The sequence below is a fragment of the Cuculus canorus genome, chromosome 3 (assembly GCF_017976375.1).
Source record: "Cuculus canorus isolate bCucCan1 chromosome 3, bCucCan1.pri, whole genome shotgun sequence".
NCBI classification, from domain to species: Eukaryota; Metazoa; Chordata; class Aves; order Cuculiformes; family Cuculidae; genus Cuculus; species Cuculus canorus.
In genome coordinates, this window is record NC_071403.1 from 60,036,856 (window position 1) to 60,064,740 (window position 27,885).

The 27,885-nt window shown below is 43.3% G+C and overlaps 1 protein-coding gene and 1 long non-coding RNA gene across 5 annotated transcripts in view; one reads left to right on the forward strand and one right to left on the reverse strand.

The window, feature by feature from the left end:
- TRIM67 (tripartite motif containing 67) overlaps window positions 1–983 on the reverse strand; it is a 40,103-nt gene extending 39,120 nt beyond the window's left edge. For all 4 annotated transcript variants that reach the window (XM_054062797.1, XM_054062796.1, XM_009567085.2 and 1 more), the window contains exon 1: window positions 1–983. In XM_054062797.1, the coding sequence (XP_053918772.1) occupies window positions 1–816 (816 nt within the window). In that variant the 5' untranslated portion in view covers window positions 817–983.
- LOC128851734 (uncharacterized) lies at window positions 321–27,858 on the forward strand. The gene is made up of 3 exons (XR_008449144.1): window positions 321–460; window positions 14,300–14,337; window positions 15,552–27,858. It is a non-coding gene; the product is annotated as an uncharacterized LOC128851734 (long non-coding RNA).
- The last annotated feature ends 27 nt before the right edge of the window (window positions 27,859–27,885 follow it).

Consider the following 27,885-nt stretch of genomic DNA (forward strand, 5'->3'; position numbering starts at 1 on the left):
CTTGTGCTGCTTCCATACGGCGCCCAGAGCCTTGACGTCGTGCTGGCTGTGCTTGCCCTCCTCCAGGCAGCGGCAGCAGACGGGGGTGCGGCAGCTCCCGCAGTACATGCTGTAGCTCTCCGGGTCGTGCTCGGCGCACGTGGGCGCCCTGCGGCCGCCGCCCGCCCCCTTCCCCTCGGCGGCGGGGGCCCCGGGCGGCGGCAGCAGGCGGTGCTTGGCGAAGGGCCCGCGGGCCGGGTGGCAGCGGAGCTGGCAGGAGGCGCAGTACAGCACCTCGCACTGCTCGCACAGCACGGCGGCCGGCTCGGCGGGGCTGCGGTCGCACAGCTGGCACTTGGCGGCGGCGGCGGCGGCGCGGCCCTGCCGGTAGCGCTGCACGATGGTTTCCAGCAGCCGGTTGCGCTGGAAGCCGCGGAGCCCGCGCTGGTCCAGGGAGGCGCTCCGGTGGCACTGCGGGCAGGTGAGGGAGGAGCCGGCGGGTGCCCGCGGAGCCGCTCCCGGCGGCGCCAGCGGCAGCACCCGCACGCCGTTGGGGGACTTGAGGCTGGGCGCGTAGGAGCCGTAGCCGCTGTCGGTCTCGCTGTGCAGGCTGAGCTTGTCGGCGTGGTCCCCGCCGCCTCCCCCCGCCGCGCACTCCGAGTCCGGGCAGGCGGCGGAGCCCCGCTGGGGGAGCCCGGGCGGGAGGTGCTGCTCGCTCTCCGGGGTCTGCACGGCGATGGTGCGGGCGCAGGGCAGGCAGACGTTGTGCGAGCAGGGCAGGATGATGGGCTCCCGGAAGAGCGAGCCGCACACCGGGCACTTCAGCTCCTCTTCCATGGCCGCGGCTTTGTGTGCGGGGCGCGGGCGGGATCAGGCGGGGTCGCCCGCCGCCCCCATCCCCGCGCGGCGCCTTGCGTTCAGCACCCCCGCGGGCGGACAGCTCCACGGCGCGGGGCGAGCGCGCGGGCCGGGAGCGCGGCGGGGCCGCTGGGGGGCTGATGGCATAGAGGAATCATATATGGGGAGGGAGGCGGGGGAGGAGGCGGGAGCAGCCCTTTCCAGCAAATAAGTGATCGCTCTCTCCTACGGCTGGGAGCGGCGAAAACATTTGTTAAAGGCACTCTGTACAGCGGCGTCTTTATATGTTTAAATAAAGCCATTGTTTGGGTAGCGGATGGAAGGCAGGAGGGGGTTCGTTGTCTCTAGTAGCCCTTTCTCCCCTCCCAGAGGAAAGGAGAAAGGAGGACGCTGGCCCACAAGCTAAGAGCCTGCTTCTCCTTCATATGAATCTCACCGCGCTGGAGCATAGGATCAGATTGGACATTAGGAAAAAATTCTTTACCAAAAGAGTTGTCGGGCACGGGAACAGGCTGCCCAGCGAGGCTGTTGAGTCACCATTCCTGGGAGGATGTAAAAGATGTGTAGATGAAGTGCTTAGGGATATGATTTAGTAGTGGGCAGGTACGGTTGGGTTTGGTGATCTCAAAGGTCTCTTCCAACCTAGCGATTCTGTGATTCTGTGATCATAGAATCATAGAATGGTTTGGGTTGGAAGGAACCTTTACGGGTCATCTAGTCTAGCCCCCCCTGCAGTGATCAGGGACATCTTCAACTAGATCAGGTTGCTCAGGGCCCCAGCGGCATAACCGAGATGCACAAAATGTCAGGTGCTGTTAGAGGAAGAATGAAAAAGGGGTTAAAAGACAGAAGCTGGGATCCCGTTTAGAAATGCTGTGGCTGGAAGGGAGGGAAGTGTAGCAAGCAGGGAGACGTGCCGCATCGCTCGAGCTCGTAGCTGTGTAAGCCCAACAAAAATTCGCTGTGAAGATAAATCAAGGATGACAGCTCAGAGTTTATGAACTGAAAATAACCATCCTTAGAAGAAAGAAACCAGCAGTGGGAAATCCCCCATCTGTTTTGTTTACTCTACATATGCTTAGTGTGGATGTAATAGTGGCTTATTTTGATAGTGAAGAGATATATAAGAGTGATATCACTGGCTTTTTTTTTTTTCATTCATCTATCTTGTTTAAAAGCCACTTCTGTATTATAACTTCAGTTCCGTAAGCACATCCTAATTTTTGTTTACTTTAAAATGCAAGCTGGTTGTGTCAGAGCAACTGTTTAAAAAATGTAGAACTAACTGGTGTCAAATAGAGAAATGAAGAGAGAGAACATATTACATGCATCCCCTCTCATGATAATGTTTCCTATTGCATGATAAGCATTTGTGACACTGGGTAGGAAAGGATTTTCTAGTTTCAGGTTTTGCTTTTGCCACATTATTAAAACCGTTCATGCATGGAAAAGAAGAAATGGGAACAGATAATAGAAATATATTAAAGCTTCCAGTTTTTTCAGTCTTCCCTCTCTGCAGTTTTCCTTCTTGTATCTTGCCTAGCCACTGTCATGACAAGCTAAGAGGGGTGGAGCTGCAAAGGAATTTAAAGCTTTGTAGGTCCCCAGTTCAAGGTGGAAAGTGGCACATTTGTCCCCTGGCACATAGAAGAAACAGCCCTGGCCCACATAAACCTGTCTGTCTTCTGGCTAGGTACCTTTTTCTTTTATTTGACCTCTATGCCAAGATTGAGAGTTTTTACACTGTGTTTGGGCTACCTCCAGTCAGAAACCTCAGCAGTGCAATGAACATTCTGAAACACCATTGATTTCACAGCTACATTATGCTACTACATCTCAAGAAAAAGCTGTGGGTGAAATGCTGTTATCTTCATAGTGTCTGTTCTCTCTTCTGCCGTCTGTCAGCAGTGGGAGTGGATGTATGCTAAAGATTTCTTGCAGACTTAGAGGTGAATCCAAGTCACAAATTTCAAGTCTGTGTAGGAAGCTATAATCCTGAGGGCAATTAGGGAGGCACAGTAGCTTTTTCCTGGACTTGTGCCTTCTTTCTTTACCCGTCTTGTGCATAAGGTGCCAGTGATCATCATGTGTGTATTGGTAGCATCAGGCCTGAGACGTCTGAGCAAAACTAGAAGCATCAGCCAGGAAGCAGTACAAATGCAAAGGTATGAAGACCAAACCTGACCAGCTGCCTTTTATAGCTGCTTTTTAGTCAGGGCTTACAACTTCCAGGATTCTAATACACTGAATTTTCCATTTTCATTTTGAACACCACTTAGAGTTTATGTAAAATCCTAGAATTGTTCGTGCTTAATTACAGAGGGAAATGTCAAGAAAGAAACCATATCTGAAGTACAATCACTCTCTTTCAAACTGAACTTTACTTCTCTCCACAAACCTGATTTGCCCTGAGAGCATATTTCCGTAACAGGTGACATTTGAAATGGAGACCTGGTCTTCTCTGTAGTGTGTTGTGACTTTTACTTCATTTAGAGTCCTTTGTTATCTACTTTATAAGTTTGACTCAAATGTTTATACCCAGGAGAGCTATAGCTTTTAGAGAACACTTTTCACAAGTGATGTCCCCCAGGGTTTAGTGCAGGGTCCAGTCCTGTTCAATATCTTTATTTATAGATAAAGAGTGGGAAAAGTGGCTAGAAAGCTGCACAGAGAAGGACCTGGGGAGTCTTGGTTGACAGCTGACTGGACATGAGCCAGCAGTATGCCCAGGTGGTCCAGAAGGCCAATGGCATCTTGGCTTGTATCAGAAATGGTGTGACCAGCAGGTCCAGGGGTGTTATTCTGCCCCTGTGCTCAGTGTTGGTGAGACCACACCTCGAGTACAGTGTTCATTTCTGGGCCCTTGCTACAAGAAGGATGTTGAGGCTCTGGAGCGTGTCCAGAGAAGAGCAACAAAACTGGTGAAGGGGCTGGAGAACAAGTCTTACGAGGAGCGTCTGGGGGAACTGAGGTGGTTTAGCCTTGAGAAGAGGAGGCTGAGGGGAGACATTATTGCACTCGACAACTGCCTGAAAGGAGGTTGTGGAGAGGTGGGTGCTGGCCTCTTCTCCCAAGTGACAGGGGACAGGACAAGGGGGAATGGCCTAGAGCTCCACCAGGGGAGGTTCAGGCTGGATATCAGGAAAAAAATTCACAGAAGGGGTCATTGGGCACTGGCAGAGGCTGCCCAGGGAGGTGTTTGAGTCACCATCCCTGGAGGTATTCAAAACACGGGTAGACAAGGTGCTCAGGGACATGATTTTAGTGGCAGATAGGAATGGTTGGACTCAATGATCCAAGAGGTCTTTTCCAACCTGGTGATTCTATGAGTCTACGGTTCTGTGAAAGCTAGATGGTCTAGTGCACCCATTTACCTATCCTTTTGATCCCAGAACAGCTCTTATTTCCAAGAAATAGTAGAGTTTGAATGCAGAAACCTTCCTCCCTTTGACACCAGCAACTGCTAGTGGAACTATCACCTAGTGTAACAACACTCAGTGTTCTGATGGGTTTAGGTTGCACAGCACAGATTTTCCCCCTTATGACAAATGTTTATCTACATAACTGTAAGTGAACTATTGATGAGGGAGGTGAACAGATGAAACACTGCTGTCATCCTTACTGCTCCAGAGGGCAGAAAGGAAACTAATTAAGCACTGAAAAATGCCGCTGAGCTCGAGTGATCCCTGTAAATCCCCCAGACTGACTTTGGACACCCTTACTCTTGCTAAAGGACAGATCATACTGAGTCAATCCCACTAATGGAGTTATTCATAAAGCGCTGTTTGGTCTGAGCCTGAAAGAATTGGGCCTTTACTATGTTTTGTAATCAAACCACTTTTATAATAGAGATGAACCCTATGATTTCTCATCTTTATGTTCTTTATGAGTCTTTTATCTGTTAGAGCTGTAACGGTGTATGGATAACCTAGAAACCCTATTCTGGCAGTCCTGGCTTTGATCTTTATTTTAATACTTCAGTATCACTAGTATCATCCCCTTAAACTATTTACCCTCTGTAAGAACTTGTTATCATCTTTTATATCCCCCGACAGGAAAAAACGCTAATGAGGTTTATTTATAAATTCATATTAAAAAAAGATAAGGCAGATTGCAGTACCACCCCTCAGTAAGCAGAGAGGTTTGATTCATCTTTTTGCCTCTCTTGTTTTCTTGCTTCTGTCTTCTCCTTCTGTTTGTTGTTCTTTTTTTGTTGTTGTTTTCCCATTCCTTTCCATATATCTTTTTATATTTTATATTGACCTCACATATTAGACCCTTTCCAATTAGTTTTCTTGTTTTTTTTCCTGCACTAGCTGTCCACCAAGGTTACTTCACTTTCTTCGGTTTTCTTCTTTTACCGCTGCTGTTTCCCCATGGGGAACATTTTGATTTCAGTATTCCAGCATCACTCCTACAAATGGGCATCACTGCAAGCACACATCCTTCTGTTTGAAGGTCAACAGAAAAAAAAAAGATCTTATCTCCACAAGTGCTTATTCCATTGCGAAAAAAAGAGGACAGAGAGAGAGTTCATGAGAGCAGAGAAGCACCTGGGCTAATGCCAGCAGCTTGTGTGGCAGTGTAAAGTGAAGGGTCCTGCTGCCTAGTTATAAATGCATGTGTCACAGTTTAGCCCTTGGCCAGCAGCTAAGCAGTGTACAGCAACTCTATCACTCCACCCACCCAGTGGGACGGAGCGAAAATCAGAAAAGGAAAGGAAAAGTCATGGGTTGAAATAAAAGACAGTTTTAATAAAACAATAAAAAAGAAAGAAAAATGATGCTGCTACTACTACTAATGTAATAAAATATACAAAACGATGCTCAGCCCATTCCGCAGCGATTGCAGCACCCACGCTTCCAGCAGGAAACACTGGATAGCAAACACAGTAATCACTGCAGTTCCAGCAAATGCAAAGATCACAGCAGGTACAGAGATCTCCAGACCTGGAACCAAACGCAGAGCACTGAAAGCAGGACATACAGAGCAGGGGGGCTGAGAGGAAGGGACCACTGAGAGCATGCAGAAGAGATTGCTGCCTTGGAAGAATTGTCACTTTATACTGAGTGTGACGTTTATGGTGTTGAATGCTTTCTTTGGTCAGTTTAGGTCAGCTGTCCTGTCTGTGTTCCCTCACAGCTTCTTGGCACACCTGCTCCTGCAAAACATAGGAAGCTGAAAAGGTCCTTGATCTCTTCGCAACAGCTATAAACATAGGTATTTTTCAGCATTCTTCTCATACTAAAATCTAGAGAAACAGCAGATGCTGGGAAAGAAATTAATTCTATCACAGCTGAATATAAACATTAACTAACAACAACATGTGTTATCAGCATTGCTCTCACACTAAATCCAAAATGCAGCAGCTACTGGGAAGAAAATTAACTCTACCCTGGTCAAAACCAGGACAGCATGGTTTTGGATGTCCTCAGCAAACACCATGGACAATGCATCTACAGCTGCTGGTCATCTCTAACTTTTAAGCGGGAGTACTAACCAGTGGTTGTGTGTTTTGATACACATCTCCTACATCACCTTGGCATTGCTCTTATGCATAAGAAACAACACATCACAGCGTAATCTCGCCTCTTCATCAAGTTCTTTACCTAGACTCTTCTTCCCAGCTTTCCCAGCTCCATTTGATGCTGGTGTTACAAGTTCTGTTTGAGGGGTGATGTGACAAAGACACATGGGAGGGTAGGCTTCCACTGTGGCTTACAGGAAAAACTCCTGGTCTGTGGGGCAGGGCGGCTTTGCAAATGGAAGCTGTGTGCTATCTTTTTCCCTTCTTTCCTTAGTTTTGTAGGTTTGCATTGGATACATTATGCAGGTGTAACAGTTTCCAAATCTGTTTGGTTCTGGGGTTTCTTTTGAGCATGCATTCAAGTAGCTATTATGTTATTTAGGGTTTTCAAATGTTTGCACATTGATCTCTTCATGAAAGGAACTCAGGCAGAATTAGGCAGGAGCCCAGAAGAGTACCCCAGAAGCATGGCTGCTGATAAAAAGCTTATCTGTTGACTAGCAGAAGACTCTATCTGTAATAGAAATGCAGCTACAGATTGAATTTTTTCCGTCAGAGGAGTAAATCTGCTGTAAAAAAAAATATAATTTACAGCTGAGGACAATTCTAAACAATGGGATTTTAGTCAGACTGTCTGCTGAGTATGTGCTTGTTAGGATGGTTAAACAGCAAAAAATAATGCTTCACCCTAAACATTGCTTGATGAATACTCATACTTCTAAATCTACTCCAGCAATCTAAGAATGACATTTGATTCAGAGGAAAATACTACTTTAAACATATATGCCAACAAAAGTGGTAAGTTTACACCAAAGACGTTGGTTTCAATACTTCTTAACATATTTGTACTGAAAAGAAAGCACAAAGAAAACACAAAAGGCACTAACCTACTATGAGGACTCTTGAAAAATAGGATCTCGTATTTCTGTGATGTCTAAAAATACCTCGGACTGCAAGTCTCTGGAGTTACTCTAGAGACATCTTGGCTTTTCTGCTGTGCAAGGAGCCCTCTCTTTGTTCCTCTTCCTGCAGTGCAGTGATATCTTTACTTCACTGCTACAGTTCAACTTGCAGGCAGTGTTGTCAGAAGGGTGCTTGTTCTTTTGAAGGTGAGAAGATGAGAGCACTGGACCTTGAGCAGCTGCATGTAAAGGAGAGCAGCAAATTGTGCCCTGCTTTGGACACATTTCAGAATATCATTGACAATTGGATCACGGTCAGCATCTTCACAATACAATTATTGTAGAGAGCTCTTGTCACACTTGCTGCCTTTTTTTAAAGTTAGTGTGTAAACTTCTCACACACTTGACTTGATTTCAATAGGTATTATGGCACAGATCAGGTTACGGCTCCTCATTTTATTCCCCATGCCCTCTTGAGGAGAGGATTGTTGGAAGCTGTCCTGAGCACAGACTTGCAGTCTGCCTTAACCCTCTATTCCCATCCTGCCTTGGTTCCTTTCTCTCCCATGGTCATCCCGCTCATGCCTATAAGGGTAAGAAGCTTATCTGGCTTTTTAAGACACAAGCCAAGGATTATATAAAATCCAAACTTGTCCCAATGTTCCCTTTTGCAGTAAGACTGGAAGGAGGTAGGAAAAAGTACTGGCATCCTAAACACTGAAGGCAGAGAGGGACTACAGAAGAGGGACAAACACCCCTGACAAACAGAGAAAGAGCAAGTAATCTTAACATTTAAGGTGCCAGCATTTCCTAAGAGCACAGGCTGCCTGAAAGAAGCAACTAGGCTGGGCTAGGTACTTGTATATAGAATTGTAAAGTGGAGGTAAATTGCCACCATGTGGCAATCTGTCCACATGTGAAGGAAAATACTTTTCATAAAGGAGGTAGTGAATTTTTGTTCCTGAAAGGGCAGGAAACATTCTATGAACTGGACTAGGGAGCTGATCCATTTGTGACTGAGTGAGAAAGGGTTTTTATCTAGAAGGAAGACCCAAGTAGCTTTTCTGCAGCTTTGCTATACATAAGAAAAGATAAAAAGTGCTGTCATTGCTTAGCAAAAGACAGCTGGTGAGGAAATTTCCCGAACCCATAAAGGATCTATAAATACCCGGAGAGATGGGCTTTGCCATTCTATTCTGTAGGTAGCTCAAGATCAGATCCTCCCACAAGGTCTCCAGAAACCGTGCCCTGAATGCATATTCAAAAGACTAAGATGCCTGTGAAACCTGCCTTGACTGTAGCTACTGGGACAAAATTTACTTGGAGTTGTAGAGGGTATGACCAAAGCCTCCTCTATTTATTGCAATGTCATCCAGGAGTATTGAAAATCAGTGAGAAACTTGAAAGCTGCATGGAGAAAAAAGGAGTAGAAGCTGAGAAAACATTGAGAAGAAATGTAGGAGATGATAATTGCAAGTAAGACGCAGATTGATGGGCTGCAGAAATGAGGGCTGCTATGGGCTTCCCTTTCTCTTTTCAGCGTTATTTCTGTTAAGTAAACAAGAACTCCTACGTTGTTACACACCAGAGGATCAAGGCAGGAGAGGCCTTTTATGAAAAAGGAGACTTGTGTAGTGCCAGTTCGCAATTAGACAAGCACTGTAATCTGGCCTAAATCCCTGTCACCAATGTAAAGGAAGGTCCTTTCTGCCACCACGCCTCGACACCCATTCTCATCACCTCTTCTGTGCTCATGGTAGCTTTCGCACGGCCACAAGAATTAATCCAGCCCAGAATGGTCCATTTCCAGCATTAGCATTTCAATTCAGAGATGTTCATGCCTGCATGAGGATAGGGTTGGGAAGGAGTTGACCTTTGCAGCACCACTAACAATTTGTACCAAATCCTAAGAGCAGCGTCCATGGCCTGAGATGTCAGCACCAATCAGCTGGGGAGGCAAGTCCACAAGATGCCAGGCTTTATATACTTTTGCCATCAATACAACACCTCACTTGCCTGTGTTCTATACACCACTCTCTTCAGCGGCCTATTGAGCTGCCCAGGAGGAGGGAGGAAACAGATGTCAGCCCAATCAATCACACCTGCACCAGCAATATTTTGTATTGCTTTGTTTAGCATTACATTTTCTGATTTGAAAAACAACTTATTCATGCCTTTATTCTCTCTTTCCTTTTTCTACATTTTCCTTTCATCTACGATAGCATCTGTTAATACTGTTAAATAAGAACGGAGATGTTGCTTCCCTCTTCCTTATGCTGCTTTCCCTTGTTACCTCACTCCATCCTTGTTGCAGATGAAGACCCTCCCCTTCTGACAAGTATCGCAGCCTTTCTGCCCTTCTCCTATCGCTCATCGCACTGACAGACACCTCCTTCCAAGACGCTTCTTGTTCCCCACCCCACACCAAGCCTAGCCCCAGCTGCACCTTTGTCTCCCCCATGGACAAGAGGGAAATAATCTGGAGAACGCGATTCCTACACAAAGAGGTAGGGGTTATCCCATCAATGTCTGTACTGGCTATGGTAAGAAACCATCGTTGAAGAGAAGGAAGATTTGCTTGCCTGTCCCTCAGGCACTAAAGGATGGCCCTTTTCCTACCTTCACTGCAGAGGAAGGAGCAGCCAGTGAAGGGGTACAATGATGACTATGAGGTTTTCTTTTTCACTTTGCTATGATATAAGAGGCATAGGTTCATCCCTGGGCAAAACCCCTCACATAAAGAGACCTTATGCGTCAGTGTGCATTTCCTAATGCTAGCCCTGAACAGAATAACAACACAGATGTTTGCATGAAGAAAGCAGCATCACTGGAATCCTGGCACTCCTAGCAGTCTAAGTGATTGAGGGACATCGGGAGTGTCACCATTTAGCGTACTGCAAATTACTAACCCGGCAGAAATGCAAGGCCCTTTTTGTTCCAGAATCAGAAGGTACTAACACAACTATAAATCCTATAGAGAACAACAGACAATCTGGTTCATCAGATTCAAGTTCTTAATCTATGTTGACCTTGCACCATTGTAACGACTGTTTTCAATAGCCTGAGCTGCTTTTTTCACCATTGCATGTACATAACACAAAGAATGCACAGAATCAAGTATATACAGTAGCTATTTCCTCTTTATGCTTCTGCTACCATCCTGCAGGAATGGCTAATCCACTTTTGGGACTCCTATTCATTCCTTTAGCTTCATTATTTCCCAGTACACAGCACTTTCGAAATTAGAATTCCATAAATTCCACTTCTCAAAAAAACCCCAACCATTACCAATCTGATTTCAATTCTCTTCTTATACTTGCTTTGATATTCACAAAGATAAATGAAACGGCATTATTTGTCAAATATCCAATCTACTGCATGCATATTTAAGACCAAATCTGTCAGCACATTACCCCAGCTGCAGAAAGATTAGTCAGAATCTCCCCGCTCAACTCTTCCCTCTTAAGTCTCTTGCTGTGCTCTTGCCTCTGAGTTGATTCCACTTTTAATTTTATGTTTCCATCAATAGCAGAGAAGTAAAACAGCTGAAGGGGACAGATAAGGGACTTAGCCCACTACAAGCACCACCCAACTCCAAATTGGATTGACTGGCTGAGTGCCCCCAAACTCTCCATGGATATGCAATTTAATAGAAAGAAAAAGCTCCACACACAAAAGAAAAATACGCAGAAAATAATAAGGCAAATTTATGAAACATAAAAGTTTCAACAATGTGTATATGATTATAGCCTTAATTCAAAAGAAATGTAGCATACATGCTTTTATGTTAGCCGAGGAGAAAAGAACTTCATCTGATTGTTTAAATTCTCCTTTTACTAAATGATTTAATTTTTAGCAAGCCATTACCCAAGGAAGAACATAAAAAAAGGCCATATCAGCCTAGTGATGAACCCTGTCCACTTTGTCTTTGACCACAACCAGGAACGCATTCTGAGGGAAGACTACAAAATAGGAATGCAACAAAACAGATGGGAAAAAAGTGCCGAGGAGAATTTGAGGAAAAGGCAAAATAGGTTAAGGCAGGTGTAGGAACTAAAATAATCCCCTTAGTTCTGTAGACAGCTGTATATGCAACATAACAGAGCACACAAGGCTTTATTCCCATGGATGAGTGCACATGGATTTCTACAAAGGCAGCTCCAAGCAGAAGTGGTGCTCGCAGGGAGCAGCTCTCTTGTCTGTGCATGAGTGCTCCCTTGCCTGATGGCAGTGAATGGAGATCAGCTCTCCTGCCTGCAGAGGCAGAGCAGTGCGGATTTGGCCAATCATTCTTTTTTATTTTCTCTTTTAACTTGTGATATCACCCTCAAGATTCAACCAGTTTTAACCAAAAGGAAAAATTGTGTATCTTCAATGTGTTGGCATCTTCTGTAATTGTTCAGTTAATGGGAGGATTATAACAGTTCTACCAAACTCCTTCGTCCCAAATCAGGCAGATCTCTGCCCATATAGTATGCTGTGCTGTCCTCATCTCTCCCTCTCACTAGCCTTGTTTTAAATTATTCCACTTGGCCTCACACTTGCCTTCCCTTGATGTCCTAATAGGATGGTGACCCCCTGATCCCTTTCCAGGAGCTCTGCCTGCAACCTAACCTTTCTAGACTGCCGAACTTTCATTTGCTCCTCATTTCCCTCCTGCTGTGCCGACAGTGTCACCAATCCCTTTCTGCATCCAGATCTTTCCATTTTCTTTCATTATCTTTCTGCTAGAAAAACACAGTTCATCCTATTCACTGCTAGACCACCTCTGTAGCACCTGTGTAGCAAAAAAATCAGTGAAGCATTACAATGTTTGTAACGGCTCATTGAGCAGCATGAAAATGTTTTGCACAGGGTGAGTGTGGTGATTTGTACTTGTTCCTAATAACTGGAGTGTCTTCAGTTTGAACACAGCTGGGTTGCGGGAAGGTGGTTCTGATTTGGTGAAACTGAGTCACCATTTGTGATATGTGCACAGCACGGGCCTGCAAGCAAGAGGTGGATAGTGGGATTCATTTCACCCTTAGAGTATGGCTCATCCTACTGTGGGACAGGCACCTCCGGCCACAGGGACCAGCTGTCCATCACCCTGGCTGTGCCACTCCGGGCAGCTGGCGAAGTTAGATCTGACACTCACCCATCAGGTGAGTCAAGTTGGATGAGGGAAATGCTGTCTCGGGGTCTTTGTCTGCTAAAGTGACAGCAGCACCTCCAGCTAGGGGCTGGAGAGGTACTGCAGGCACAAACTCTGAATCTCAGAAGAGATGGGGGCATCAGTCTTTTGGCAAAACAGCAGTCTGTACAACAGATCCCCACTCTACTCACTGTCCTGCCTGCTTCTAGGCATCAGATTGTTTAGAACAGAATACCTTATGGAAGATCTCTGGCCTTACTGACAGCCGTGTCTGTTTATACCATGACTGTCGGTAGTAATGCCAGCTCTGACATTCAGACTTAATTGACCCTCATCCCTCAAGGATACAGAACAAAGAAAAGCTACGCTATAAATACACTGAAGTAGGCCATGCATCCTTGTCAAGAGAGCCCTTCATCTCTCCTGTCACCGTCTTGCCTGGGGGTTCAATGAGACTGTAGGTTCTCTGTGGTGCCTGTCCCACCCTCTGTTACCTCTTGCGTGTGGAAGGGCATTCCTCTGGTCTTCCTTATCTTCTCGGAAACTGTTACTAATCCTAGATGGCTCAGTTTGTGGCTTGCTAGGTAGGACAAAGTGTCATTTTTTCAGCAGAAGCCATAATTACCAATGTTTCAATATAAGGGGCAACTGCCACTGACAAACATCCCCTGCTCAGGTGAAGAGATGGGACATACTAAGCTAACACTTGGGTGATATACAGATTAGACGGTATTACTACCCACATGTAGTGATGTCATCACTGAAGTCATTATTTGAGACAACAGAGGTCTCAAAATAGTAGTAGATTTTTTTTTCGTGCATGTAAGCCTGTTCTGCATGAGTATATATACATAAGACATACCTATTGATCATCTCTGAGTAATTTCAGACTGCTTTTCTGTAGCTCCATCACAACCCAGAGAAGATGGGTGGGAATTAGGGGAAAATGATATTTGCAGCAATTCTTGAAGAGGCTGCTAAGGTGACCCCAGACACCAGAAAGACACTCACGTTCCATTTGCTTCTTGCTCTTTCAGAGTTTAAAATTTCAAATATTTTTACTGAGTCATTTGTCAGACTGTTACTAATAATTACAATGATAATCACAAGAACATGTGAGTATTAAAGTGTGTTTTTGTGATGTTCTAAGACACTTGACTGAATGGTATTATATAACAAGAAATTCAAACTATTTTTCCTGTGCATTTTTTTAACATTTAACATTTCTCTAAAAAGTAAGGATAGCATGCCTTGAATCTATAATATAAAAAAGCAGTTGCCTTCATTTTCCAGCAATACAAATACAGCATGACAAACTAGACATAGACATAGACATAGACATAGACATAGACATAGACATAGACATATACGCAACCTCAGCCTGCACAGCTGTTAACAAATATATTGTTAACAAATATGTATTTGTTAAATATTATACATATTACAATTAACAATTTGTTAAATTATACATATTACATATTTTACAAATATGTAATATGTATAATAATACATATTGTTAACAAATATGTATTTTACATTTAGCCAGTAACTGCTGTTCAAGGTTTCTTTCTAGATGCTCAGGGATGAGTTAAACATAACTTTGATTACGGTGATGCATTCCCCATATGAAAAGGAGCTCCTTTGATAGCAAAAGAGGCAGCCAGCAGTGATTAAAATAAGCAAATGTCCTGGGGAAGCATTTGAAGCAAACTGCAGGCCCTCATCAAACGCACAGGTAATGTAAGCAACACATGGCTAGTAGGAAGAAATTGTGTCTTTTATTAGACCAGCACACACTATTGGAGAAAATGGGCAACTTTTGGTACAAAAGCCTTTCTTCAGGTCTATCATTTGGTCTAATAAAAAGTGTTGTGTATGTTGCTTCTCTTGTGTTCACAGACCACTGCTGAGCTAATACTCCTGCTGCTACAGCAGAGGTAAGTCTTGCTGACAGACGTGACTGATGCCACACTGTCTAACAGTTTAGGGGAATAATCCAGATCTTAATTATTCCAGTACAGAAAAGCAGTTCCTAAGGAGAATTTATTTGAATTATTGAAAGACAGCTCTGTCAGAGGAAGAAAAAAGCAATTGAAAGACGTATTTGTCAAAGCCCAACATTTCTATTACAACAATGGCAAGAAACTAATTTCCAACACAGTGAAGGTTACCATAGAGAAAAGCTGTCCAATGTCCCTGTCTCTCAGAATCACTCTCTGGCTTTGTGCAACTTTATTCCACTGACTTCAGTTATTTATTTGTTTCTTAATCTGCAACTATGCACCCCTCTGCCCTACCTGACTGATTGCCTACCAAACTGAGACAAAAAAAAGGCCTTCTGCCAAATTCTCCCAAGAGCTGCAAGATTGACAAGAAGTACAAGAATGCTGAGAAGACCCCTCTCCATCTCATATTTGCAAGGGCTTCTCGGTAATTCTTCATCTCTCAGCAGCTTCCTCCATCCTGAGGACTTGTGACCTCCATGGGGAAGGAGGCTGAGCTGATGATAAGAGCCTGAGCCACATGTGGTATGGCAGAGGGAAAACAGTGGCACAGGAAGGAAGAAGGGAAAAGTGTTTAACTGGAGTGAGAATTTCTGCAAAGGCAGCATTTGACATAGAAATGGGCAACAACTTGGAGAAGAAAGAACCTCAGTTTTGTGTTTGGGCTATATTAAGAACATAAAATAGATTTTGGTGTTGGAATTGTTTGGTCCTGAACGTCACATGGGTGCCTTAGAGAACTGTGGGATGGAACTGCATTGGTAGGAGGCAGGTGGAAGTACTGGGAGGGGAGCGTGGCTCCATTGTGAGAAGCTTATTTGAAACTGCCTACCCCTCACAGGGGTGGGTGCGAGGTTGCTCTAGGGGAAGGAGCAAGACAAGGACAAGAGAGGCAAAATGTTAAGACAAGCCTTTCTTTTTCTTATGCCAAAGTGAATCCTTTTGTGAAGCATTTTGATTGAAGGTAATGCTGACACATGCTCCAGTTGTAGATCTGCCAGTTTGCTTCCAAACCGTCTGTGATCAGAGGAACATTTTCACCAGTCTGCTATGCTGTCAAACAGGCAGGCAAGCAGGAGAGAGACATGGTGGCTGACTAGTTTCCAAATGTCAAGGTTTGCCTTTAACTCTCCCCCTCTCTCCCTTAGTTTTATAGAGTCAGGCTGCCCGTTTGTGACTGCAATGCCTTGGGCAAGAGGACTGGATGCTGGCTACCAATGCTGCACACAGCTCCTGAAGACTTAACACACAGAAATCCCTAAGGAATGCATCTTCATCTGTTTCTTCATCTGTTTTTTTCTCAGTCTGTGTATCATTGTGTGAGAAGCTGCTGCAAAGTCCTGAGCAGATGTCGCCTGCACTTTCCTTGTTAATGAAGGAGCTGAGGTCTTGTTACAGAATCTGTCTTTTTACCAGCATATACCAGTTTATTCCTCTTACAGACATGGTACATTGTGTACAAGTCTCTTCAAAGAGCACATATATACTTTAACAATAACACGTTGCCAAATGTGTTTCCTCTCAGAGGCAGAAGATGAGAGAGTATTTCCCTAAATAAATACATCCCCCATCTATTTTATCCTCCCATATTCCTGCAGACAAAGACCTGAGGAAAGATAAGAAATTGTAATCTTTCCCTGAAACCTGCTCCACTGCCCTTGCTTGACTAGGACATGGCACAGCAGAGGTCTTCACTGGGAATGTTGCAGAGCCATGGCACACTAGACTTAGGCACATGGCCTGTAAGCCCCGAACAGTTCTTAATGAAACAATTGACTCTGTAGCAGTCAAAAATCAAATCTTGAGGAATATTCAGATGTAAAAAATAAACCCCTCCAACCGTTGAGAATCAGGGCATCAGAAATGTCCATCAGTTATTGCCCATCAGATTATTCACACTGCAAATAATCAGATGGTTTTGACAGCTGTATTCTGCTGTGGCTGTAACCTCTGTGGAAACTCTGAGGGGTAGTGCAAAATGGGGTATCCCCATCCTTAAGTAACATATATATGTGTAACTATAAGAAACCTACATGTAAAGGTGCAAACAAGAAATATGAATGGAAAAAAAAAAAAGAGATCCTCACTACATACAGTAGCAGAAATGTGAGCAGAAATAGAGGAATCGGAGTGTCCTCTCCCCTGCATCCATTTCAGTTTAGCTATTCTTGTTTTCCACTTTTCCTCTGTCTTTTGGCTTCTCCCTTATGTCTTGCTGACCATTTAAATAACTGTTTTAAGAGTGCTATTTTCTTGGCACTGTTTCCAAAAAACATTTCTTTCCCCTTGTCACATCTTTGTTTTTATTTCTTTCTTTATTATCTCACTGGTTGCACACCTCACCCTGCTGCTGTGACAACACCCCCAAACGTGCACTTCAAATTTGCTTATTCCTCCCTGTTGTCTTCGTTCCAGCCAAAGCCTCTGTGATCTTTGACCTCTGTTCTTTCTTCCCTGTGAGGGTCTTAACCTCACAAGAGGCTCTTCTTCTCTCCTTGCCTTTTTCTTATTTCACTGCTTCTTTCTCAATGTCATTATCTCTCTTTTCCACCACCAACACAACCACCTCAAAGTTGCTCCTATGATTCTCATCTTCCTGCCTCTCCTGAGACTTTCCTCATTGAATTTCCCATAAGGATCCCTGCAAAGATCACAAGACCTGTAGAACCCCCTGCCAAAGTGATGAAATATGCATTGGCTCTACCTGTGCTAACAGCAATAGCCCTTTTGAGCCTCCCATGTCAATCATGAACTCTGCTGTTCACACAGCATCCTGCGAAGACGATAAAGTAAGCATGGACTCCCGCAGAGAAAATAAAAGCCGGAAGGGCTCCCTTGATGCTTCACATTACACAGAAGCTTCAAAAAGCTAGGGATAAATATATTGAATGTTTTCAAGACAAGGAAGCACAGCAAAATGTTGCAGAATGATTCATTTAGAGGAATTTCAGAAATGTGAAGGAAATACACAGCACTGGGTTAAAAGGCAAGGGTGATACAGAGCAGTGGCATAATACTTAAAAACTTCATAGGAAAAAAAAGGAGATAGGGAAGAATTAGAGCCTAGAAACTCAAAGTTAAGTTAACCCAACTGTTGCATATATAAGCAATCAGGACCAAGTCGGATTCAAAAGGCTTAAATCTAACTCAGCACCTTGCTGTCCCAGGCTCTCTAACAGTTAATGTTTGTCGATAGACTATGAAGTATCTGACACCCTAAACTTTCTGTAGCTTTAGTAGTTCTTTGGCTTATACTGCCGTCATCCTAAACTAGGTCTAGCATAATTTAAATTGCAGAAGACACACATAAGGGAATATCCTTGCATGCAGGGCTGTAGTCTTTTTGAAAATCATAAAAACTTAAAGTAGTTAGCAATTTCCCAACCACTGACATAAATAAATTATGTAAGGAAAGTGGGCTGGAAAGGAACTGAATCTTTGGGTGAAGTACAAAAAAGAAAACAGAGCAGGCAATGCCGCTGTCTTACCAGAGCAAGGGCAGGAGAACAGTCTGTGGTCTTCTCATAGCCATTGGTTCTTAGGTACAGCCGTGGCTCACTCTGGGGCAAGGATGCTACACAGACTTTAGCTCTTCCTCCTTTCAGCACAAGGCAGACTGAACAAGCAGCACCTTCAGCCAGATCGTGGATGTGTCCATCCCTTGCTGACTGCCTGACCCATAACTTTAAAACTCATGACACCACCACTGACATTCATGTGTGTAATTCATTTTGCATTAACAAATTCTGCAGGTGAAGCTTTTGTTCAAAACCAGTGGCGTCTGTCTTAAAATGTAGCTTGTTTTCTCTAAAGGTCCATTGCAACACTCAGCTTTAGCTTGTTTTTTCCACTGTTTTTATATAGCCATTTGCTTCTACACCAGAAAACAGATGATGCCAGCTAAACACAAATTTATGCCAGTATGGATTTAATTACTTTAGTGTAGTTGAACTAAGTGATGTGTTTAGCTTGCTTGGTAGTGTTCCTTTCCTTCTGTTCGATAAATTAACAGTTGTGATCATAGATTTTTAATAAAATGCCAAGGTCTAATTTCTTTTTATGGCTGTGAGGTCCCTACCTGATAAACATAAAACAAGACTTACTAATACCACTGTTTACAGTAATCTTTTAACCTACTATGTGCTTGTTTATATTTCACTTGAGGGTTGTTGGTTTTTTTTTTTCCCCGAGTACCAGCAGAAATGTGTGATGATTGAGAAAAATTACCATATGAGCAATGTTTAAAAGTGTGTAGTTGTACAGCTCTGTAAACTGGGAGGCGAAGAAGAGCCAGAGTGGTATAATCCCTTGTTCAGGCTAGGCTGCTTCTGTCATCTGAGAGGACAAAAATTCAGACAGTAGGGCATTGCACTTCCACTGCCATCTGAAAAGTGCCCAAGGGGAGCTGTGCTTTGCTAGCTCAAGCTATTTTCTTGCCCATCTGCTCAATTTATTTAGAGAAGTGCATTACGCAACCTAACTTCCCTGCTGTAGTCCTGCTATGTTGAGGTTCAAATGGATGTGGCAATGCACTTTGCAATTCTAGGGGAAGTTTTGAGGAAAAGTACTGATTATATCAAATCAGGCTTTTCAGTCTGCAATGGTAAAGGCATTCCTATATAGCTATTAAAAAAACCTCAAACGTAACAACCAACAACAACAAAAAAAAAGAAAATATCTGAGGAAAGATGAAAATTAAAACTGAGGAAGGCTGAAATACACTCAACTGTATCAGCAAGAAGGAGTAATACTGTGAAAACCAATCAGGACAAGACTAGCGACACATTATCTGCACAGCTTGGGTGTTTGGCAGCGAAAGAGTGATGTTATCGTACACCAACAATCCAGGGCATGGTTACCTGCAGTCCTTCAGATTGTCTCATATCACTGCCAGTATGGAAAGTAACACTTGTAAATCACCCATGTTAAGTGCTTGCCCTCAACTAAAAAAATAAACATTTTAGTGGCTATCTGAAATGTGATAAAACATCCCTATTAATATTTAGTTTAATGAAATCCTTCTTCAAATCTTCTTCATATCCTAGATTTTCTGTGATAAAATTGTCTGGTGGTGACCTGTATACAGGCTAGTATTACAAACGACACCGTCTTTCTTGATCCTCGATCCTCTCTTGTGAGACCTCATCTGAAGTATTGCGTCCAGTTCTGGAATCTTCAACAGAAGAAGGATATGGAACTGTTGGAACGGGTCCAGAGAAGGGCTACAAAACTGATCAGAGGGCTGGAGCACCTCCATATAAAGACAGGCTGAGAGAATTGGGGTTGTTCAGCCTGGAGAAGAGAAGGCTCAAAGGGGCTACAGGAAAGCTGGAGAGGGACTGTTCACAATGGCTTGTAGTGATAGGACAAGGGGCAATGGGTATAAACTGGAGAGGGGTAGATTTAGACTAGACATAAGGAAGAATTTCTTCACTATGAGAGTGGTGAGGCGCTGGCACAGGTTGCCCAGGGAAGCCGCAGCTGCCCCATCCCTGGAGGTGTTCAAGGCCAGGCTGGATGGGGCCTTGGGCAGCCTGATCTAGTGGGAGGTGTCCCTGCCCATGGCAGGGGGCTTGGAACTAGATGATCATTAAGGTCCCTTCCAACCCAAACTATTCTATGATTCTATGATGATTCTATGATTCTATGATTATGTGAATATTGCGTACCTCTCAGCTCTATTTGGTAAATCAGTGTTGCTTTAAGGACCTGGCTTCCCTAGGTAAAAGAGTGTAAACAAATTTTTTCATGGGCTCTTTTCTGAGACATTCAACATTCAGGTACCACATGCATCCAGTTACTTTTTAAGAGCAGGGAGAAGTGGTTGGTCACAATGGTGGATGTGATCAACCGTTTCCATCTCAATCTATCCTTGTTTCTTCTGGAGCACCAAATGCCATCACTGCACTGATCCAGCAGGGCTATATGAATCTTTCTCAGGTTGCTACGTCACAGGTTTGCCCTAGTCCCAAAAAGCCCGTTTTCCCCAAGAACAGGCTGAGTTGTAGTTCAGGAAGGTGTGGACTTAGAGGACAAAATGCTAAAGAGGCCATACCACCCTTGACAATGCAGTTGCATCTGCTGCTGGCTTCAAAAATCCCCATAATGCATTGATTTGGATCTACACTGTGCTGTGTTTATGCAATATGAACAGCTGTAGGACATCACTACTGCTGTTGGGATGGATTTGACAGCCAGGCTGCTGCCTCCAATAAAAACTGACATAAGCTTGTCTTTGAGGTTGAGTATCACTTACTCAATGAGAAGGACCTGCACAGGTATCAATACAGAGCATGTTTCAGACCTAGGATCAGACCCAATGCCCTCTACAGCTGAAGTCAGTGGACAGACTGTTATTGACTTTTATGAGATTTGGATCATGCTTTGTTTGGCCTTGTCTTAGGAATGCCAGAGGTATCCAGAACATACTATGAAGCATCTTCCTACAAAAACCTTGGAAGCTACCTTAAATTGCATGCTTCTTGCAGTTTTAACCAGCTAGGGCTTTGCTGATAGTTCGTTAAATGAAGTAAGAATTAAAAGTAATGCATTTTCAGAATTGGGTCTAGAGCAGAGACAGCAAAGTGTTTAAGTTCTGAACTGATAAACAAATAATGGTATTTTAGGTTGTTACTTGTTTAGTTCCCAATTTGTGACAGTTCGCCAAAGTGACAGAAAATTATCATCTTTTCCCTCTCTGCCTCAGAGCAAAGAATGACTCGGCAAGAATGAAGCTGGTAAATATAAATGGCTTCATCGAAATAGCGACTGCCACAAGATGCAAGTAACCCACTTTCAGAGCACTGACAGAATTATGTTGATCCTATTCTAAAAATTTTGTAATCTTTGAAACATAAAAGACTTGGTTCTTGTTATTTTTTGCTTACAGTAGAAAACTGACAAGAATTGTGAGATAACTTAAAGTTATTTTGGGTCACTGATATTCCAAAAGTCCAGAAAACTCATGATTAATTAAAAAGCAATTGTACTGCAAAAAGTGACCACGTAAAAATGCTAAGGCATGTATACCTTGTACTCCAAATCTTACTTCTTACACTGTAGGGGCTTTGTGGCCTTGTATAATTATACATTGGGAAAAAATGAATTTGTACAATGTCACATTATCAAAGATCCATTTTCATGATAAGCATTAGACTTGTTAGTAATCATAATTCTGATGGTTCCTGTTCAGGCATTTTCTTTAGGCTTCCATCTTCCTCAGCCTATTTAGCAAAGATAGAAAAAAAATACTCTTGCATATGCCCAGGCAGAATGATTCTTATTTTTCCAGACCTGCCAGAAAAATACTTCAGAAATCCTTGTTCTTTTCTTCTAAGACATTTGTATACCTGTTTGTTCCTGTTAGTGACTGATTATGTGATCCACTTGATCTCATCTAATTTCCAGCACAGATGTTTGCTTTTTGCAGCTTCCCCTCTTTGCAGATATTTGTTATCGCATTTCCCCCTGCAGGAGTTTTAGTCTTTTGTTTTGCTTTGCTTTCTAGTTTTTTTGTTTGGCTTTGGTTTTTTGTTTCCTTTTGCAGCCTTAACAGATATCGCAGATTGCTTTTTTTGGTTTAGGCTCTGCCCATGCGATGCTCCAGACAGCACCAAGTTCTAAAATGGCAAAGAAATGAACAGATTATCATTTGGTTTGATCCTGCCACATGTGTGAGTGCCTGCAACAATACAACAGGTGCCTAAGGTGTGCACAGGAATCACTGCCCTTCAGCACAATTCCTACTTGGCAGCGATGGCTGTTGGCATTATAGCTCTTCCCCAACAGCTCTGCCAAGGAAGAACACCTCTGAAAAGCTGGAGGGACTTCAGGGAGGGAAGATGGAATGAGCCTCAGTGCTCTGGATGTGTTTCTCAGTCTAGATATCGGTCCGGGACAATGACGTCTGGCTGCAATAAACTGAGAAGGGTGACTGTTGTGAAGCACACAAGAGCTCAGCACATGATGAGAGGGAGCATCCTCCCTCTTGGCAAGCACTTGAGTAGGTGTCAGAGAAGCAACCACATAGTTTGCAGGGCCTGAAAGGGGCATTTCTAATAGAAAAGGAGGGAAAAGAGTGGAAATTTGAACTGTTCTGATGTATTTCTCTGACAGATTCAGTTCAGGTAAAAATCTGATATCCTAAGTACTTAAACCAAGAAGTATTTCAAGTGTTATGTTTGCTGCATGGAATATATTTTAAGTTAAAATACTGACGGTATTTTAAAGTTATTCCTTTGCCTATGCAATTAAAAAAATGTATTGCTCATACTAAATAAGGCTCAGCCTTATTGCTGTTTGGGTGCCACATACTAAAATGCTGCAAGAAGCAGTGATGACAGTTCAGCTAGTAGAACATCTGCCTCTGAGTCAGTAATTACCAGGTGCCCCTGCACTGAATTTAGGGGTCACCAGGGTGCTGAATGTGCTGTTCTTGTGTGAAATATGAAACAAAAATTCTAATCACTTGTTGGCTATTAAATAACTGATGACAGCTCTCATCAGAGACTCACAATAGCTTTGCTCCTCTAACTGTGCCAGGTAATTACATTCTCTCTACCTAAATGAACTTTCAATTACAGAGAGTACTTTTCTCCTTTAAACTGTTTAGAAATAATGCTATGCACCGTTACCTTATTGCCCTTGTCCCATTTCAGAGGCAGCTCAATTTCAGCACTAGACAAAGAGACCCAGGTCCCTACAAGGATGCTCCACGCAAGCTTCAGCCAGGCCTTGATTTAGGTTCTGGATGCTGTGCTCTCAGGCATTGCTGTAGCCTCATCCATACTGTGCGATCCCAGCTGCTGGAAGGAAGAGGCCTTACTGAAGTCTGCCCATCACTTTCCACATCTGAGACCTCACAGAGGAGTGCAGGCTGTTTGCACCAGGTAGTACCCCAGTGCAGGCAGAGGGCAGTATGGGATAATGGCATTTGGCCCAGCTGAACTGAAGGGTATGACTTGGGGTGTTTTACGTCCTCAGGATTGCATTTGATTATTCAGCAATTCAATTCAGGCACAAATCTACTTGCATTTGTGGGAGAGGAAGGTCAGTTTTCAAGAACGCAGGTACATCTGAATTATGCTCCCCTCCCCAGCAAACATTATAGCCATTTGCAGCTGAAGAGAAGTGTTTATCTCATGGGCAGTGTAATCTATATCTGTCTTATGGAGATATGGCATCTTACAGATTTTTGTATTCAGCTTGGAAAAAATTCTTATATATACATTTACTGAGAGAGGACACAGAATAATGAAGCAAGAAATATAATCTCTTTATTGACATTAGCTGAACATAATAGTATGTAGAAACATCCATGTTTGCTTACAACTGGCCATTTTCCAGTGAAATAAATAATTCTTTAAAAAAAAAGATTAACTAGTACTCCTCACTCAAAAATGCTTCAAGGAAAATATCAAATTGCTAGATAATCTGCAATACACTGCGAGAACAAATCCTTCTTACTTCTGCACACCCGCAGCCATCCCTGTTCAGCAGCACTTTCTTTCTGCCTTGCAGTTTTGCCTGCAGATTTAGAACTCCCATCACTTTTACCTCAAATGACCTCAGCCCAGCTTAGATGGCATCCTCCAGATTTGACCTCAATGCAGATCTCACAAAAGGAAAGGGTCTGTTCAGTGTCACTAGGATAATAAGACAAATACCCTTAAAGCCTATAGCACTGATCCCCTGGCTATCTGCTTTCAGTAATCAGATTCTGGAAAGCTGTTACAGTAAGTGAAGTTGGCACTATTAAGAGTAAGAAACACGGTGCTGTGAGGCTAACAAACTTAACTAATGGCAGAGCAGTGGTAATAAATGTCCCCTCAAGCCATCTTTTTTAAGAGGCAAATGCCTATCAGAGCTATATAGAACTTCTAGGAAAGAGTGGGGGAGATATCAAAAGGCACTTTGAAGTCCTTCTTTTCTTTTATATTTTTGACGCAGGAAGAGGAGACAAAGGGAAGATGTTCAAAGCCATTAAGAGCTGTGGGCATGAGGCTAGTTTATTACATAATTATCTTACAAAACTCTGTTGAGTTCTTTCATGGCTATGAATTTCGACATAATAGTGAAATTATTAATTTCTACAGCCTATCATTGCTTTTCATTTCATTTTGGCAGATTTGCTTTTTAGCAGCTGATATGAGATATTAAAAGAGCTTGCTTTCTTAATTACAAAAGAAATCCTGATGACAAGAACACATTGCAGGAATATAAATTTGGTGGGGTCTAAATGCTAACTCTTTTTTTCTGCTATAGTTCATCTAATGGGGCAGAATCTATGAGACTGGAGAAATAGGAAAAAAAGGACTCACACTGCTACATCTAATTTGATAAAGTGAGGGGACATGGTGAGGACATTTTAAAACCAATGTTGTAGAGCACTGAGTGATGCACCACGGAGAAGATTTATAGTTTTATCTAAGGTTAAACAGAGATGTGTACTAGTCTGATATCGGCATGATAAGGAAAATAAATGGTTTGTTACTTTAACAGTAAGTCCCATCAACTTTACTATTAGATCAAATCCTTATTTCTCCTGAGCATGATCCTTTCTGTAATCCTGGATCAAAATTTCTGATATGAAAGTAGAGAGTTTGATTCTCTCCCCCCCATGTCTCAACGCAAACCAGCAGCACTTGATAACTGATTACACTGTAAAAAAAGAAAATAGTAAGAGAGAGGAATCAGGTCCCTCATCACGGCAGAGATGTAAGTGCCTATTTGCTACATGCATGTGCTCTTTAGATTTCCATACTGCTTCTCACTGCTTTATGTTGGGCATAAATTAGTTCAAAAATCCATATCACCTTCATTGTGAGGAAACAGCTTTGCTTTGAGTAGCTGCCACTTGCAAACAAAAAGGGGGGAAAAAATGGCCCTACATGCACATTATTGCGGCTGGAAGACGCCGTCAGTGGTGAAACTGTTACTCACATATGCTTACAGGTCTCCACAAATCAGTCCCTTTGTGTAACCTCTGATTCGTGCTTCCTTCAGAATATAGTGCTTTTGCTCTGCCCAGTCCTAAATGCCTTTCTGTCACACCTGCCCCCCATGCCCTAGACACATTCCTTCTCTCCTGTTGTCAGAATTTTGGGGGTTCTGGTTCTCCATGAAAAAGGAAGACTTAGCAGTCTGACTTCATTGCAGAGGACTAAGGGGCAGCATTTGATACCAAAAAGAAGCTGAAGAAGGCAGCACAGAGACTGCACATGTGGCAGCTGAAACAAGATGGACAAAGCAAAACGCAGGGATAGGAATTAAAGCATCAGAGACCACAACTAAGGGGCATTGCTTTGGAATAGGGTTCATGCAAGGATAAGGATAGGAACTGATGAAAAATCAGCAACAAGGACAAGAGAAACAGGCTGGAAGAGCAAGAGGCATGCACAAGGGTTTATAACCACAAGAATATATTTCATTAAGAACTTTAAACTGAAGCCTGAGTCTCCAAATCTCCATATTTCTGTGTTTGTAGCAGTTAGTTCTGAACCTCATGGACAAAAGCAGAGGTGTTGTTCTTGAGTATCTATGTGGTAGCAGACTCATAAAAAAGATAACAACCTCTTATTGCTCCTGTTTACTCAGGTAGCTTAAATAGGAGAGATCTCTGCTTTGGATCTAAGGATAGCACTTTCCTAGGGTCCTATCCGGAAACCACTGTGATATTCTGTGTGTTAGAATATACTTGGGCTTTCACCTTTTAGGCATAGATATGGAAATATATCTGGGGGGGGGAAGAAAAGAATAAAAATTAGGACTTGACCATTTTTATTTAAAATCACTTCTCTGGTGAAAAATTATGCCAAAGAATTGAATGATCTTTAGCTGGAAATCTAATTTCTGTTTGGATATGTCACTACATGGAGTCCCATATTGGGTGCCAATTATGCCCAGCCAATTATACCCTAAATTATCCTTTGCCAAAGGACCATATCTTATGTCATTCCCAGGACATCAAAGAACAATGTGATCTCAGTTTCTCTACTTCAGTGAGGAAAATTGTAGGCTTCATGAGAAATAGAGTATGTTCAGGCACTCTGACTACAGAAGCAAACAGAAGACTAAAGCATGGTGTCACAGGTCCTGCCAAGAGCGTGCTCCAGCGCAGGCTTCCCATGGGGTCACAGTCTCTTTCAGGCATCCACCTGCTCCGGCGTGGGGTCCTCCATGGGCTGCAGGGGGACAACCTGCCTCAACCTGGAGTTGTTTAGCCTTGAGAAAAGGAGGCTGAGTGGAGACCTTATTGTTCTCTACAACTACCTGAAAGGAGGTTGTATAGAGGAGGGTGCTGGCCTCTTCTCCCAAGTGACAGGTGATAGGATGAGGGGGAATGGCCTCAAGCTGCACCAGAGGAGGTTCAGGCTGGACATCAGGAAAAAATTTTTCACAGAAAGGGTAATTGGGCACTGGCAGAGGCTGCCAAGGGAGGTGTTTGAGTCACCATCCCTGGAGGTATTTAAAAGACAGGTAGATGAGGTGCTCAGGGACATGTTTTAGTGGCAGACAGGAATGGTTGGACTCGATGATCCAAGAGGTCTTTTCCAACCTGGTGATTCTATAATTCCATGATTCATCGTGCTCTTCACCATGGGTTGCAGAGGATTCCAGTGCCTGGAGCACCTCTTCACTCTCCTTCTTCACTGACCTTGGTGTCTGCAGAGTTGTTTCACGTATTCTCACTCTCTCTGGCTCCAGTTGCTCTTGCACATTTGTTTTTTCTCCCCCTCCTTCTTAACTATGTTATCCCAGAGGTGCTACCACCATGGCTGATGGGCTTGGCCTTCACCAGTAGTCGGTCCGTCTTGGAGCCAGCTGGCATTGACTGTGTTGGACATAAGGGAACCTTCTAGCAGTTTCTCATGGAAACCATCCCTGAATCCCCTGCTACCAAAACCTTGCCACGAAAACCCAATACAGAGACATCTCTCAAACACAAAAAGGACTTAAAAAGGCCAGTGGCAGTGACAAATGAGTTCTGCTGTATCTTGTTTGGCACGTTTTAAGATATCCCTGCCACACAGAGGACAAAACGTGACATTGGCCACATCACTGCAAAACGTGGAGTCTTACTTTAAAATTCTAATGAAGGCAGCTTTAAGCAAAGGTGCTGCTCTTCACAGGGTAGCTTGAAGCAGAGGCACACATCCTTCTGTCAGTTCTGTCAGGCAGAAAATCATCCCTGGGAATCACAAACCGGGCACTTAACATTAGCAGATGTTTTCCACCACGACCTACCTTCAGCTCCCTGTGTCCCGATTCCAGTGTGGATAATAAAACCACCTTCTACCACAAGGCTGTCATAAAGAAGAATTCATTAACATTTGTAGATAAGTCACTTATTAGAGGGGAAAGCATCATAAAAAAGGCCGTAGGAAACAGTCTTAACGATTCAAGATACACTATAATGCAAACAGATCACCATATTGGAAGGAGTGATGTTAGTGAATGACAGGCATTGCATAGCCTAGTGAT